The 16,249-nt window shown below is 46.0% G+C and overlaps 1 protein-coding gene across 2 annotated transcripts in view; it reads right to left on the bottom strand.

Annotated features, from left to right (window-relative positions):
* Positions 1–730: 730 nt before the first annotated feature.
* Positions 731–16,249, bottom strand: part of Atp2a2 (ATPase sarcoplasmic/endoplasmic reticulum Ca2+ transporting 2) — a 56,307-nt gene continuing 40,788 nt past the window's right edge. Inside the window, exons 12-21 of one of the 2 annotated variants that reach the window (XR_009226915.1) lie at positions 11,427–11,549; positions 11,110–11,328; positions 10,265–10,600; positions 8,804–9,024; positions 8,394–8,596; positions 6,627–6,712; positions 6,135–6,268; positions 5,412–5,529; positions 3,753–5,330; positions 731–1,526 (exon numbers count right to left, since the gene is read on the bottom strand). Coding sequence is in view for 1 of the 2 variants with exons in the window: in XM_046446156.2 (XP_046302112.1) it covers positions 1,513–1,526; positions 5,210–5,330; positions 5,412–5,529; positions 6,135–6,268; positions 6,627–6,712; positions 8,394–8,596; positions 8,804–9,024; positions 10,265–10,600; positions 11,110–11,328; positions 11,427–11,549 (1,575 nt within the window). In the remaining variant the exon portion in view is untranslated. The remainder of the gene's footprint in view (positions 1,527–3,752; positions 5,331–5,411; positions 5,530–6,134; positions 6,269–6,626; positions 6,713–8,393; positions 8,597–8,803; positions 9,025–10,264; positions 10,601–11,109; positions 11,329–11,426; positions 11,550–16,249) is intronic. The other variant, XM_046446156.2, reaches the window with a different exon arrangement.

Here is a 16,249-nt window from a genome sequence, read left to right as displayed (position 1 = left end):
GGTCACACTTTGTCTCTAGATTTCTAGTCAGTCAACAGGAGGTAATGTGACATCTCACATTTTGCATTTGGTGGCTCCAGTCTGCAGACTTTTCCAGGTGGCTGAAATGTTGGGTCTTAGCTCTTTCTTCTTGGTACTAGGGATTGAACCCATGGGCACTTTACACTGAGCTACACACTGAGTGAGCCACATCCCCATCCCTTTTTGAGACAGGGTCTAACTAAGTTGTTTAGGTTCTCACTAAATTGCTGAGGCTCACCTTGAACTTGTCTTCCCAGTTGCTGGGATTACAGCTGCACACCATCGTGCCTGGCTCAGCTTTCACACTAGGGATTTAACCCAGGGCTTTAACATGCGTTGGAATAAACTGACGCTGAACATTTTATTAAGATAAATGCATCACAATATTTGTATTGCACCAACATCTGTCTGTCTATTGCTTCTGATTTCATTAAATAAGTTACATTTAATACAGTGTGAAACAGCTTTCTGCACACTCAAAAATAACTGAAGTGAGGCCTGTTTCTGTGAGGCACACTTGGTTTTCAGGCCCTTGTAGAGCAAGAGCCAGAGCCTGCCTCTCTCTTACAGAAATACTTCATACACATGGACCTTCTGCTCTGCTAGCCTGCCTACAAAGCCAAGTCCAAGTAGTTCCGGCCCCTGTGTCCACACAAGGCCTGGATGCCCGTCTCCGCCCTCCTACAGAACACCAATACCACACTGAGAATTTAATGTAGAATAGATTTATTTACCTGAAACCATGTCTGTGCAACGCTTGTTGTTATAGCACAGAGTGAAGCAAACTGATCTCTATTTACAGTCTAGTCAAACATGCGTTGGGATAAACTGACGCTTAGCATTTTATTAAGGTAAATGCATCACAATATTTGTATTGCACCAACATCTGTCTACTGCTTCTGATTTCATTAAATAAGTTACATTTAATACAGTGTGAAACAACTTTCTGCACACTCAAAAATAACTGAAGTTATGAACTGGAGGCCTACATTTTAACCATTCAATACCTGTAGTGTTTTTAATGAATTTATAAATAAGCAAACTGTACAGGGCCAATTAAAAAGTAGCATTTTCAAGGTCACTGTAGAGAAATCTGGCTACTTACAACTGAAGGCATGCATCATAATTTAATATTGTACATTTATATAAGCTATGACATTTTGCACAGAGAAATGTGGAGACTTGGCTGATTGCTTCTAAGTTGTTAGATAAGGTTTTCAGAACCTCACTGTTCTTGCAGCAAAGAAACCAAACTTCTCTGAAGAGGCTTTCTGATTAGGCTAAATTGTACATTTACATTATTTTGATTTAAAAGCTAAAAACCCCACTGGTAATACACATTTCCTCCACATCACACACGAGTTGGGAACTTTTTCTACTTTTCTTTTTCCCCAACATCAATCATGCAGAGGGCTGGTAGATGTGTTGCTAAAGACGCACATGCACGCAACCGAACACCCTTACATTTCTGCAAAATGGTTTAGGAAGCGGTTACTCCAGTATTGCTGAAAAGGAAAGAGAGAGGAAATCAGCTTCATGAAACATGAGGAAATGTTAGAACAACTACCTGAGAGACCTATAGTGACAACCTTATCTCCATTATTTCAAGAACAGCTTTTCTGATAAACTGTCCCCAAGGCACTGCCCACACTGGGTCACATCTAAAAGCACTGGCTCAATGACAGTGCCCTTGTGTCATCTGCCTATACAGCAAAGGACACCTGACTCAGAATGAATCCTATGAGGCAGAAACTTAAACCATGTCAGGTGTGAAAGCAGTGAGACAGGCCAGAGAAAGGTCTTGGTCAGCCATGCAGAGGTGAGGCAGATGGAGGGGGTGAGCCATGCGACAGCAACATGAGGCCTTCCCGCCCGGCCCTGCCCTCCCTCCCTCCCAAGGGTGGCCAGAGCTGGGGCCCAGCTCTGCCAGTGCTGAAATACGCTGTTGTGCCTTGGCTGCTTATCACCAGTCCCTCGGTAAAATCCCCAGACTTCCCTCCTTGTGGGCTTCAGGGTGTTGGTACTGACAAGATCTGGGTGACCATGACTTCTGGACACCATGTGCCTGGGCTATGGGCAGACACTCCTGAGGTCTGGCCACCTCCTTCAGCCACTGAAGAGGCTACTCAGGTTCCCCTGGCTCTCGACAGTTTCCTCTGGAATGGCCTGTCTGCATCTTTGAGAATGAGCAGCTGGACTGGCACCTGTTGAGGGCACCTGTGAGATGCTCATCTTTTGGGAACAGGGCCAGCAACCCACTGGTGCTCCAAAAAGAATGTAGAGTCAGGTTTTGGGCAAGAGCTGACCCCAGGAGCACGGGAGCTTACAAGGACACTGCCGTCCACTTACTACTTTCCCTTGTGAGGGTGCTGGGTGAAGACAGGGCAGGGCACCAGCAGAGACCTGAGGAGGGCATGTGCCCGTGGTCATGGTGATGCCCTGGTCTTTTTAGTTCAGCTGAGAGCCAGGAGGTGCTTGAAGCTGAAACCACAAGGCAATGGCTAGCCCAGCACAGCCTGGGGTATCTGTGGCTCCTATGGTAGCCCACACCACTCAACTTGTTTGGGTCAAGTCTGCTAAATCAAGGAAAAGTTGACTATTTGGTTGTTTGGTTTCCACTGCACAGCGTACCACCCAGCAAACTCTGTGATGTCCTGTTTGGATCTGCAGGTCAGACGCCACCCTTTCACTTGATTTACTTGAATCCTTTGTCATTCATAATGTCCAAAATGGCAAAACTTTTCCCCAACATTCTCTGGTGGGCAAACCTGCCTTGGCTCCTGAGAGTCACAGCTCCCTGTAAGCAGCTCTGAAAGCCTCTGGTGTGCCTGACGGGGACGGTGCTTTTAGAATGTCCACACAGGTGGGCCTCTGAACCCGGCACCTTCTGCTCGACACCTACACATTCTCTCAACTCCATCTGCATCACCTCTGGCCACGTCAGTGACCAGAACCCGAGGACCTTCTTGAGAGGAGTCAGGGTCTCACAGGAAGGGGAAGCTGCCACAGGCCTCCTCACTCTGGCTAATGGTCAGGCCTGCCGGACTGAGCAGAGCCGGGCCTGCAACTGCATGAACACACCCTTGGAGCTAAGACAAGCTTAGCCACAAAGGATGTGACCCAGATAGGCAAGAGAAGGTGGCCTACTTAAGACAGACCTACTGACGCCCTGTTCACTCTGTCAGTCGCCATGCTGCCAGCGTCTGCTTTCAACGAACAAGGAGCACGTTCGGGGGTAACTTCCTGCAGCTGATAAAGACCCAAAGCCCCCTCACATCTTTTTAGTTAAAATTTTAATTTCTAGATATAGGGGATTAGACCCAGTCACTCTACCACTGGGCCACATCCCCCCAGTCCTGTTTTATTTTGAGACAGGTTTTCACCAAGTTGCTGAGGCTGGCCTGGAACTTGTGATCCTCCTGCCTCCACCTCCTGAGCAGCCGGGATTACAAGTGTGTGCCACTGTGCCTGGCTCATCACACCCCATTCTGGCTGGTGCAGGCCCTCCCTGCACCTTATGGGAGCCCTGATCTAAGCAGCATGTGGCATTCATGTCACCTCTATAGTCAGCTGGTACTGCACCTAAGTCTCCTGTGCCCCTGGCAGCTCCTGTACCCGCCAGGTGGGAGCTGCCATGCAGCACACTATCGAGGACTACCTCAATAGTAGTTTGGTGGCAGTCAGTCACCTTTAGGCTAAAGCATCCAAGTTCCAGAGAAGAAAATACTCACGTTAGTTGATGGATGTTGGAAGGCATTGGAGGAAAACATCACAGTTAGGACTGTTAATGACTCATACACTGTTGGTCAGACTGATCTCGAACATGCTCAAACATTGGTCAGAGTAATGGTGGTGATTAGTGCCACATTCAAATAAAAATAGTTCTATACAATATGTTCATTTGGTCATGTGCTATTTACAGATTTTACAAAACACACACACACACACGCGCGCGCACACACACACACGCTTGCCCTATGTTCCTTAAATGAGGCCAGCAGAGACTTGCATAAAATGTATATTAGATGACAACTTGTGCCTATACATCAAAAAATAAATTCCCCAACTACCTATGCAGCAGAACAGGACCCCACTTTCCCTCAAGCATGCCAAACCGAGGTTCTGTGCTAAGAACTTCAGAGGAAGGTAGACTATCAGATAGTTCGAGGGGAACAACTTAAAGAGTTAAGAACAAGACAGTTATTTTCTGTCCATTTAAAATGTTTTATTTTTCTCTTTTGAACTAGATTGTGAAGTGCCATTGAGATCTAGGCAATGTTGGCAAAACAATGTCCGTTACAATAAAATACATTAGACATTTAAATAAATAACTTTAAAAACTATGTGAAGGGACATAAACCCAGTTGATTGAATCTGGAACAATGTTTTCTGCACAAGCGAGACAGGCATACCTCTCATGAAGACTGATGTAAACAGAACCATCAAGACCCTACAGAAGAAGCCGAGCGGGGCGGGGGATGGGGCAGGGTGGGGGTGAATGGAGAAGGTGCGGGAAGTGGCAAACCAAAAAATACTGACTGAGGTAGCAGGACTCTGCTCAGTGCAGAAAAATTGGCTTATGAATAAAAATTAGACTGATATCAAATTAAATCCAGGTAATCATGCAAAAAACACAACACATGCTATTTAGTTGGTTTTTTTTTTTTTTTTTTTAAAAACACACATTCGTTTCCTAAAGTCTGCTGCCAATTAATTTGCTGACAATGTCTGCTGGCTCAACTATTTTTATACAAGGATGAGTATTAAACAGAACACTGTACATGCTTTTTCATCTACAAAAAAATATTTGCATAAAATAGTGTTAGTTCTCTGTACATGTCAATGGACACTTTAATTATGTGTATAAAAAAAGGAAAATCTTGCCCCACTGGAGTCAGAAAAAGCAAAACAAAAATCTAGAGTATGAAACCTCCTTCACCAGCCAATATGTTCATGTGAAAATTCAGCAGAAACAGACAGTTGCTTTAAACAATAAAAAATTGATTAAGTTAAACATCTTCTGTATGTAGAGCTGTCAGTCAAGACCAGAACATATCACTAAAGTTAGTGTCTGTGCTATAGACCCAGACCACCAGGGGCATTATGAGCAGCACGAACGGCCAGGAAATCCCATCGGTGCATGCCGAGAACGAGCAGGATTTGGTGGTAGGTTGCACACACTCTTTACCAGGTTCCAGGTAGTTACGGGCCACAAACTTGAGTGTCTCATCCATGAGAATCACAGGCAAGGAGATTTTCAGCACCATCAGCCACTGGGTGAGATTCAGCGGTGTGATCTGGAAGATAAGCTGAAACGAAGCAGCCTCGTCAAACTTCAAACTTGCCAGACAGGGTGCCAGCCACCAGCCTGGGGTCCCACAATCACTTACTGGCAGGGGTTCCACATAGAGGATCAGGAAGTGGAGTGACATAGACAGGCAGATGGAGCCCACAAGCCAGATGTTCTCCCAAGGGGGCATCCTCAGCAAGGACTGGTTTTCAGACAAACTGAAGAATGAGAACAGGGAGGTGAACTCACCAAAGAGGCAAAGGTGTGTGTCAGTGGCATCCAGACACCACACCCAACTACACTTCAGTAAGGTGGATGCTACCTTGGTGTCAGCCTTTGACCTGATTCTAGGGACAAGTTTCCATTGTGGTAAAGTCAAAGAAGACAACATTCAGATGTAGGACAAACTGCCAATTTTATACCTAGGCTTAGGGACAGCAGATCCTATCTCTGCAGGCTCACAGCCGTCTTCACTGCCCTGGACTCTTGGGCTATTTAGAAATTTCCATTTTTGGCACTGGCTAATTGGATGATTTGCCTTAATGCTGAAGGGCGAGCGCTCCCCCCACCCCATGGGTGCTGGCATTCATGTCCTGATGCTATTTCTGGCCTCCTGTTTCTTTTAAAGAAGAGCTCTGAAACACGTGGCTGAGCACTCCCACTACTTCCTGGAGGTGACAACAGCTTAGGCTTTTAAAACCAGTGCTGCTTGTTCTCTTCTCTGTGGGAGGGGAGAACTTTCCTGTGATCCTCCATCGACCATGACAGAAGCCCTAGTGCCCTAGTGGTCAGAGCTCTCACTTCTGCTACTACAAATACTAACCTGTTGAGAGCATTACACATCTCTATGGTTACTAGAACAGACAGCGCCATTGTCATTGGGTACGGGGACTCAAAGATTGCACAATCCACTCCTTCAAAGTCTGGGTTGTCCTCCTTACACTGGAGGAAATGACTCTGCAAAAGTCCAATTAAATTCCAATCAGCTGGGCAGGGGATGTAGCTCAGTTGGTAGGTGCTTGCCTCGCATGCCAAGGCCCTGGGTTTGATCTCCAGCACACATCACCCACCCCCACCCCCCACAAAATCCAGCAGCCAAATCTCTCTCTAAAGTCCAGGCACCAATCCCACGCCAAGGCCAGAACAGCCAAGGGGTTCACCCTCTCCCAGAGAAGCTCTGGTCCCTCAGAATCATCTCAAATATAAACGTTTGCTTTTGAGCCTTAGGATGATTCAACACACACGCAAATCAGAGAAAGACCAAGGGCCCACACCGCCTCACATGGCAGGTACACAAAGAAAGGGGACCAAATACCAGCTGGTAGAAGGACACTCTTGGACCACCATCAGCAGCGATGAACCACCAGGCAGCAGCACCCACGGTAGCAGCGCCGACGTAACCTGGGAACACACAGGATGCTGGTACCCAGGCCGCAGCCTGCACTACTCGCTGCAGGTGATGCTGCGTGGGCCAATCCCCATGAGAACGGCAGTGAAAGACATGGATACACGTGGATACTGAGCTCTTGCCGCTCCTCTAAACTGCTTGCAGCCAGCAGCCAGAGGAGCTGGACCACAGGGTTCAGGAAGGACATGGTGTTTACTGTACAGAAGAGCTACGCAATGTTCCCTCCAGAATTTGTGGGGAAAGGTCCTCACTGAGCTCTCCAACCTCCACACTCAGTGCACCTTCTCAAGAGTGTGTGCTTTAAGTCTGTAGGCACGTCGTCTACATAAAGCCACAGCTCTGGGGAACCAGGTCAAACTGTAACTTCTGGGCAATCTGATGCTGTCTAGTAGATGACTTATTTGTCCCATTAAGGCCTAGCAGAAGCAGAACCTTTCCACGGGAACTCTCTCAGAAGAGCAGACCCCAGCACACTCTGGGGCATTCTCTTGGTACCTCTGAATTCAGGGAGTTCATTTCAAGGAAGCAACAGAACAGACTTCAGGTGAACCTCATGGTAAGATCCACCAAAAATCACAAGTGCACATATGCATAACCCAAGAATCACATGGAGCACTAAGGCAGCTGGATACAAGAAAGATGCAGCTAGGCACAGTGGTGCACACCTGTAATCCCAGAGGCTCAGGAGGCTGAAGCAGGAGGATCATGAGTTCAAAGCCAGTATCAACAAAAAAGTGAGGCACTAACCATCTCAGTAATACCCTGTCTTTAAATTAAATAAAATAAAACTAGGGTTGAGGATGTGCTCTGTGGTTGGGTGTCCCTGCCCCCGAGTTCAATCCCTGAACCCCCGCCCCCCCCAATAAAAAAAGATGCAGCTGCACGTGTACTCCAGATGGGAAGAGGGCAAAGCAAAGTCCCCCATGCAGGCAAGTACAGCATGCTGTCATTTTTATGAAGCAAAGGGGACTGCTCGTCTGCTGGAGTCTATGGAAAAGAAAACAGTCCGTGACAAACTGTTAAGGCTGGAGAGAACTGAATGGCTGAGAATCCCTCCTCCCTAGGCCCATGTGCGTTTTGAATTTTGAATGTGTCATTAAAACTAAATACCTTGCTGTGAGGTTTTGTTTTTTGCTTTTTGGTACCAGGGATTGAACTCAGGGGCACTCGACCACTGAGCCACATTCCCAGCCCTTATCTTATTTAAAGACAGGGTCTTACTGAGTTGCTTAGCGCCTTACTTTTGCTGAGGCTGGCTTTGAACTCAGGATCCTCCTGCCTCAGGCTCCTGAGTTGTGAGGATTACTGCACCCAGCTCCCATGGGATCTTAAGGAAGTGGCCTCATCTTTCTGGGCCTTACTTCCCTAACCTATGACCTGGGGAAGAGGACCAAGCCCTGGTCAGGAACATGAGTTCTACAGAGAGATGTTATATACAATAGCCTTGCCTGCACCAGGAGTTGGTGATGTGCAGTCATCCCTTTTCTCTTTCTTATGGAAGTGGGGATTCAGTTTCATCCCTTGGTGCTAATTATCTACGAACTGAAAGAGGACACCCTTCATTTTTTGCTACCCTAATATGGAAATAGGAAACAGATTCTCTAAAGGGATAAATTTACAAAACATTGACCCATAAGTATTTTGTTTAAAAATCAATATAAAAACTATACTCACAGCCAATAGCCAGGTAACGGAAAAACAGCCACCCACTGATAAGTGGCTCCTTTGGGTTCCGGGGTGGTTTATTCATGATGTCCAGGTCAGGAGGGTTGAACCCTAGTGCAGTGGCAGGCAAGCCATCGGTCACCAGGTTGACCCAGAGCAGTTGGACAGGAATTAAAGCCTCAGGAAACCCAAGGGCTGCTGTCAGGAAAATACTGTCCCCAAGGAAGAGAAGACAAAGACCTCAGTGACTTTGGGGAACTTTAAATAGCACCATCACCCCTCACCTCCTCCATGCAACCCACAACAGACAGCAGCAAGGATCACCTGCGATAAACTTAGGCAACCACAGAACATCAATGACACCCCAATTTTGTATTAAAGGTAACTTTTAGAGAAAAAAGAACTTTATCTGGACCCACCAGACAACTTCCCCTACATTCGAGGAGATGAGGTAGCGAATGAACTGCTTCATGTTGTTGTAGATGGCCCGTCCCTCTTCCACAGCAGCGACGATGGTAGAGAAGTTGTCATCCGCCAGGACCATTTCAGAGGCAGTTTTAGCCACTGCAGTGCCGGAGCCCATGGCAATGCCAATCTCAGCTTTCTTTAGAGCAGGAGCATCATTCACACCATCACCAGTCTGAAAGGGAAACCCATGGTTGGTTGGGACACCTGCTGTGTGACATTCATACCTCAGGGCAAAGGCTCACTGATCAGGTAAAAGGGACATCAGTAGGTCTCTAGGTGAAAAATTGTAGAATTCCTCTAAGTTGGTGTCGAAAACTTTACCAGAGACCTCAGAGAGAAATGAAACTATGGGAACTTGAAATTTACACCAAAACCAAAAATACAACTTATGTGGTAGTCAAGATGAATCCACATGGGTAAAATTCAAGAAAAAGGCAGATTTCTTATAAAATTCAAAACATGCAAAAACACTGAATACTCTATAGATTAATATATATATATATAGATATAGATGTATACATATATATTTTCTCATTCCCATGTCTGCTTTTCATAGTTTTACTAATCTCCAATTTCAAAATAGTAGTTACCTATTGGGGAGGGAAGAGATAATTTCAAAACCAAAATTACTGTCTTTAGAAAGTGAAGTCATAAGTCTGGCATAGTGGCACAGGCCTATAATCTCAACTACTTGGGAGGCTTAAGGTAGGAGGATGGTAAGTTCCAGGCCAGCAAGGGATGGGGTGGTATGTCAGCGGCAGCACATTTGCCTAGCATGTGTACAACCCTGGGTTCAATCCCCAGCATGTCAAAAACAAAACAAAATGGAAAGCATAGTCATTAGCAAAGCTAATTTACAGTGGGGTTATCCAATACTGGGTGACAGACCACTGGTCCATTATATCCCCCAAAAAACCATGTTTGAGTTGATAAGATGCATCTTTTTTTTTTTTTTTTTTTTGGTACTAGGGATTGAACCCAGAGACACCACTGAGCTATATCCCCAGCCCTTTCTATTTTGAGACAGGGTCTTATTAAGTTGCTTCGGGCCTCATTAAGTTGCTGAGATTGGCCTTGAACTTGGATCCTCCTACTTTAGCCTTCTCAGTCACTGGGATCACATGCACTATGCCATTACACCCATCAAGATGCAAACACTGTGGACCCTTAACTAAGACAAGGATATCACCAAACAGTCCCTCTGGTTTAAAAGGCCTTCCTGGGTTTTAAATACTCTAGGATTTTACAACTTGCCAACTACTGATGAACTGCTAGCATTTCAGAGAAATTGCCTGGAGATCAGAACAAAAGAAATTCCACATTAGGGAGCTGTGACTAAAATTTTAATAATCAAAATCAGGATCTGCAGGACTTGTTCCATGGGAAGCCTTTGTCCGTGCACACTCACTCACCATGGCTGTAATTTCATCGAAGGACTGAAGAAACTCCACAATCTTGGACTTGTGGGAAGGCTCCACTCTAGCAAAGCAGCGGGCGTTCAAGCAGGCGTCTCTTTGGGCTGGGGGGCTGAGTTCATCAAACTCCCGGCCTGTAAAAGCCTTTGCCGTCACATCCTCATCCTGGCCAAAGATGCCGATGCGGCGACAAATGGCCACAGCAGTGCCCTTGTTGTCCCCTGTGATCATGATAACACGGATTCCTGCTTGCCGGCACAGCTTCACAGAGGAGGCCACTTCAATTCTGGGGGGATCTAGCATGCCCACGCAGCCCACGAAGGTCAGATTGGTCTGAAGCAAGAGAGCCACAATGAGTTAAAACAGGAATTGTGTTGTCCACAGGCTGAACTAACTACCACTGAGCTATATCCCTAGCCTGTTATTTTCTTATGAGAGAAACAGGGGGGAAAAAAGTCACTAAACACCCTTGTTACCAAATCATTCTTTAAACTCTTTCTGAGGAGAAAAGTGGAAAAAATTCCCTCAACTTTCAATATGCAATGAATTATTTTAAAACAATCCCATTAATGTTTTTTAAAGTTTATGTGAATTTAAAAAGTAAATTTATAAGCTTATTTAAGCTCATCTTGATTATTCCACCTTGAAAGCAACAGACTTTTATTTAATTGCTAACTACCTATTTTCAGAGCAACAACTTAAATCATTAAGGGGGTGACGTGTGTGGCCTGTGGAAAAACCAACTGCCACACCCTGTCCCTGGTGAGATCACCCAACCTCCTACTGGAAACAGCAGAGTCTGGACACATGCCCTGCAGGTGTGGGAGGAGACCATCAGCTACCTCATACTTAATGAAGTTGGCAGAGTCCTCCAAGTGCATCTCTTCTCTTCGCAGAGGGTTGTCATGAGTGGCCAGGGCCAGGCACCGCAGAGTGTCGCTGCCACTTCCCCACTCCCGAATGACAGACATGATCTTCTGTTTGACTCCAGGGGTCATGGGAACCTTCGTACTCCCAACTCGAATGTGGGTGCACCTGTCAATGACACCTTCAGGAGCACCCTGGAGATGTTAACAGATTTACATCAACAGTTTCACTTGCTGGCTCTCCAGGATCTTTACTCTGAAAAGAATACGTCAACTATAACCTTTATACTTGCCTTCACAAACATCTTGCTCATGGATGTCCGGCTTGGTTTGTTTGGTGTACAATAGACCGACATTGATTTTCTATCGCGTGAAAACTCGAGAGTGAATTCCTTTTTCATCAGCTGTTTAATGACCTATAAGGAGAACAGAGACTGCTGATGATGACCATCTCTGCCCAGCTTCAACCTGCAACAACAAAATGCCAGGGGATGGCACTGAATAGATTTAACCCTGCCCCCTAATCTGGGAGGTAGTAAATTTTAATTTTACATTCTAGTGCTACGCTGGAAAAAAAATTAAGACAAGAGAAGGGGATAGAAAATTGTTTCTAGAAGTTCTAGAAGGTGGCAATGGGAGCAAACCCCAAAAACAGTCCCAGTGTAAGCCAGGTGGTGGCAATGGCGAAGCTCCATTACACAACATGCAGCCTGGTGTGTTCTGAAGGCCAGTGCGGCTGCAACATAAGGAAGGACTGATGGAGACAGCTCAGATCGGAGTCCCTGCAGATCCTTTAGTGCAATGACATGACTAGGCAATGCACTGGAGGCAGAGGCAGGTCTGCCCACCATGCTCTGCAGCGATGGCAATGCTGCGGCACCTCAACAAACTATTATTAGCCTTATGCATTCTAAATAGCGTTAGGCAGCTGACAGCCACAATGAGACTTTAGCACATCGATAGTATTTAAACTTATAAGACCAGAGGTGGGGCCTCCTACTCCTGGTGGGACATGGAAGACAGCCAGAGCCGGTGGGAGGGAGGAGCCTGGAGTCCTGAGGGCCAAGTAGAGTATTGTTTTAAGGAGGGAGGAAGCCACAATGCCAACTGGTCAGCTTTAGACAGGACTGAGGACCTTGAGCTCTACACTCTTAGCTGCAAATACATATTTCTGCTTTTCTGATTTTTTTCTCGTCTGTTGCGTAGTCTACGACAGCCTGAATAGAGATCCTCAGTGGCTCTGTTGCCACTGAGCACACCAGCACAGGCTCTGCCTGAACACCCGACTCCTGAAGACATGCCCAACTGAACTGATGAGAGACGAAATTTTATCAAGTGTTTTTTTTTTTTAAATCAAGTGCTTTTTTTTTTTTTTTTCATCCAAGGAGATTTTGGCCTTCCACCATTTTTTGGTTATATGATGAATTATATGGCCTCCCCGCCTATCAGATACACACTTATTAATTATGGAAATCCCCAAGAACCTCAGCATCTCATCTAGGAAGCTGCCCCACAACCAGAGTGTTGAGCTGGCCTGGGCTAGGAGTGTCAAGATCACCCTACCAGCCATTGAGCTGCCGTAAGTGGCAAAGGGAAAGGTGTAAGCACTGAATCCTACACCTGGATCCTGTGTACGTTGTGTGCTTTAAGCATTTATATCAACAATGGCTCTAGAAACATGCCGTGACTCTGAGCAAGTGGTGGATCCACACACGGAAAAGGTCCTGGTAGAGGAATAAAGACCAAAGTGAATTCTTGCAGTGTGGAGCTGGTCAAGGGTGGTAGCCCTAGCCAAGCGGGCAAACAGCTGGCCTTGGTCTCTTAATTGACAGGCTCTTCTCTGAGTTGGGAAGGGGAACATGAGGACTTTGCAGCAAGTGAGCAGCACCATGATCACTTCTGGTCCCTTTGCCAAGCTGTTCCACCTGGCAGATGATTAAAGGGGCAGTCCTGCTTGTACTTGTGCCGGTCACCCTGGTGGCTAAGGTACCACTTTTCAGTTCCATGGTGCCACTTGCTTCTCCTTACTGAGCAGGTGTAGTGACTAGAGTCAAATAGCTGTAAACCTGCATGTGAAGCCAAGTTTTTGGGTGGCCTCTGATAGTTGTAGCAATACCACTCTCATGTCTGGCTTTGAAAGGACTTGCCTGCTTGCTTACCAGCTGCCAAGCAGTGGTTTTAACTGAGGTCTGAGATTGGACAGTCCCAGTTTCACACCAGCCACACAAGCAGGGAAAGGATGCTGCGGAGCTGCCCCAGGCCTTCACAGCTATGAGGATATTTGTCACTCAAGTACTTGCCAACTGAGACAGACACTACACTTCAGCAGAGACAGCTTAATTCTGGGGAGGCAGCAAAATGATGCAAAGGAAAAACGGGTGCTGGGGTGGGAGGCCACCAGGCAGGCAGGCTGTGTCACCTGCCTGCAGGGGGTCAGACTGTTCTTCAATGCCTCAGACTCTATGTGGTCACTGAAATGCTTTTGTGAAATCCTTGGAGAACAGGTGGATCCCTCAGGGTGCTGTTGCCCTAGTATTCCCTAACACACTGCATTTTGATTGATCTGGTTTGCTAGGAATAAAAGGGTGACTTGCAAAAGCTTAATAAATGTACCCATAACTGACCATTTAGTAGAAGCGAGTCTTTCCTTTATACAGCTTGCTTTCTAAAGAAAGAAAAGAAAAGCAAGCAAGCAAGCAGGCAGGCTTTTTACCTCTCTCTACCAGGGAACCAAATTCTACCAGGGAACCCTACAGACCAAAGTTCTACAAAGGTCTCAAGTACCAATCAGCAGCCAGCCACCTGGTGATGACAAGCCTGACATCTAGGAGAGGTGTACCTGACCAGGCAAGGTGGTATACACCTATAATCCCAACTATTCAAAAGGCCACTTGAGCTCAAGAGTTAAAGATTAGCCTAGGCAACATAGTGAGATCTTGTTTGTCCCCAAAAGAGAAACTTCTAGCAGAGCCCGATTACACAGGAATCCAACTGCAGGCAGAAGACAGCGGTTACACAGGACTAGTTCTTTGCTGGCCATTGGGCTGGAGGACCCAAAGGAGGATCTATCTCATGCCTGTGCAGGGTCTGGAAAGCAGGTAGCTGGTTTCCACACTGGTACAGGGAGCAAGGCGCTGGGGTTAACCACAGCTCTGCTACTTAAGCAACTGGTCTCTCAGAGAAACAGCTGCAGTACAGCCTGGGACTGGGTGTTGGCTTACTGGGATGGGAATCAAATGCAACTGGGCCTGACTTCTATCCTGAAGTTTCTGCTGTTCCTGCTGGAGGCTCTCCCTTCTCCAATACACACCCCCCTGGCTTCTGCCGTTGCCATTCCTCAGTCTCCTCAGCTTGCTCTTGGCCTCATGCTGCTGCTCTACCACCACACAACATGGTGTTCTCAACCCATCAGCACAGCTTCCATTACTACTGCAGCTTGTCTATACGCTGACTCTCATCCAAGCAGTTATCCATCACATCAGTCAGGATGGGACAGAAGGGGATGTCCTTTACATCTAGTCCCTTCTGGATCTTGGTCTGAGCAGTGACATGCAGAATGACCAGTCTGGGGCTGAGGAGATCCTAGTGCTGGTAGCCACTGCAGACTATTTTTACTTAAGTCTAGCCTCACTAAATTTGTGAGACCACAGAAACTTAAGAACAGTACTACAACAGAAGAGATTAGCATGGCACCCTGGGGCAGCAGCTCCTGACTAGGACCCTTATGAGGCTCAGTTCCAGTCACTGTAGGTCTCCATCCTTGCTACTGGCCTTGGCCATGATAATGCTGGCTGAATGAGGCCTGCTTAAAGACAGAAGGACAGGACCTGGGAGGCCACTCCTTTGTTCACCACTCAAGAATGCCCATGTTCTCTACCACTCCAACAGATCTCTAACAGAATTATGCTGACATCATCAAGTGAGTCAATAAATATTTTCTTCCCTTCCCCTTATTGAAGTCTATGTAAAACTTGTATTATTTCTTCCTTAAATGTTTTTTTAAATGTATTTTTATTTTTTAAAAAATATTTATTTAGTTGTAGATAAACACAGTATCTTTATTTATTTTTATGTGGTGCTGAGGATCAAACCTAGTGCCCCACATATGCAAGGCAAGCGCTTTACCACTGAACTACAGCCCCAGCCCCTTAAATGTATTTTTAGTTGTTGATGGACCTTTATATTTTTTAATTTATTTTTATGTGGTGCTGAGAATTGAACCTAGTGCAAGCACTCTACCAATGAGCCATGACCCAGCCCTTCCTTAAATGTTTAACAGAATTGGGCATACTGTGTTTATTGTGGAGGCAGATTTTAAATTACAGCTTCTTTTAAACCATCACTGAAATTTTCTTGTGTCCACTTAAGAAGTTGTGTCCCTGAAGGGCTGGGTGAATTTCTTCTGTTGAATACCCCCCATCAGTGTTGAGGACTGAACCTGGGAGCACCCTTCCACTGAGCCGCATCCCAACCTCTAATAAACTTATTGATGAAGTTAATAATTCACTTTTTTTGGGTGCTGAGGATTGAACCAGGGCCTTGTATAATCTAAAGTACACTGTCTACCAAACTAAGCTATATCCTAGCCCTGTTAACTGGTTGCTTTCTTTTTTGGACTAGAGACTGAGCTCCATCGCCACCCTATTTTTATTTTGAGACAGGGTCTCTCTAAGCTCTGAGGCTAGCCTCAAATTTGGGATCCTCTTGGCTCAACATCCTGAGTTGCTGAGATTACAGGCATGCATCACCATGCTCAGCTCCCACAAATGATTTTTGACTTTATTATTTTACTTTTTTTCCACCCAGTTGCAGATAAATAAAGATATTGAGTCCATCTATTTTTAATATGTATTTTCTAGTTGTTGATGGACCTTTATTTTATTCACTTGTTTATATGTGGTGCTGAGAATAGAACCCAGTGCCTCACACGTGCAAGACAAGTGCTCTACCACTGAGCTGCAGCCCCAGTGGTAGCTCAGTGCTAGATACTTTTACTTTCTTAAGATAGAAGATTTTTAGGGGCTGGGGTTGTAGCTCAGTCATGAATGCTCGCCTGGTATGTGAGAGGCACTGGGTTCGATCCTCAGCACCACATAAAAATAAATAAATAAGGTTG

The sequence above is a fragment of the Marmota monax genome, unplaced genomic scaffold (assembly GCF_021218885.2).
Source record: "Marmota monax isolate L192 unplaced genomic scaffold, Marmota_monax_Labrador192_F-V1.1 WCK01_AAM20220418_F8-fsc00092, whole genome shotgun sequence".
In the NCBI taxonomy this organism is placed as follows: domain Eukaryota; kingdom Metazoa; phylum Chordata; class Mammalia; order Rodentia; family Sciuridae; genus Marmota; species Marmota monax.
Note: the sequence above shows the minus strand (reverse complement) of the source record. Positions and strands in the feature narration are given on the sequence as shown.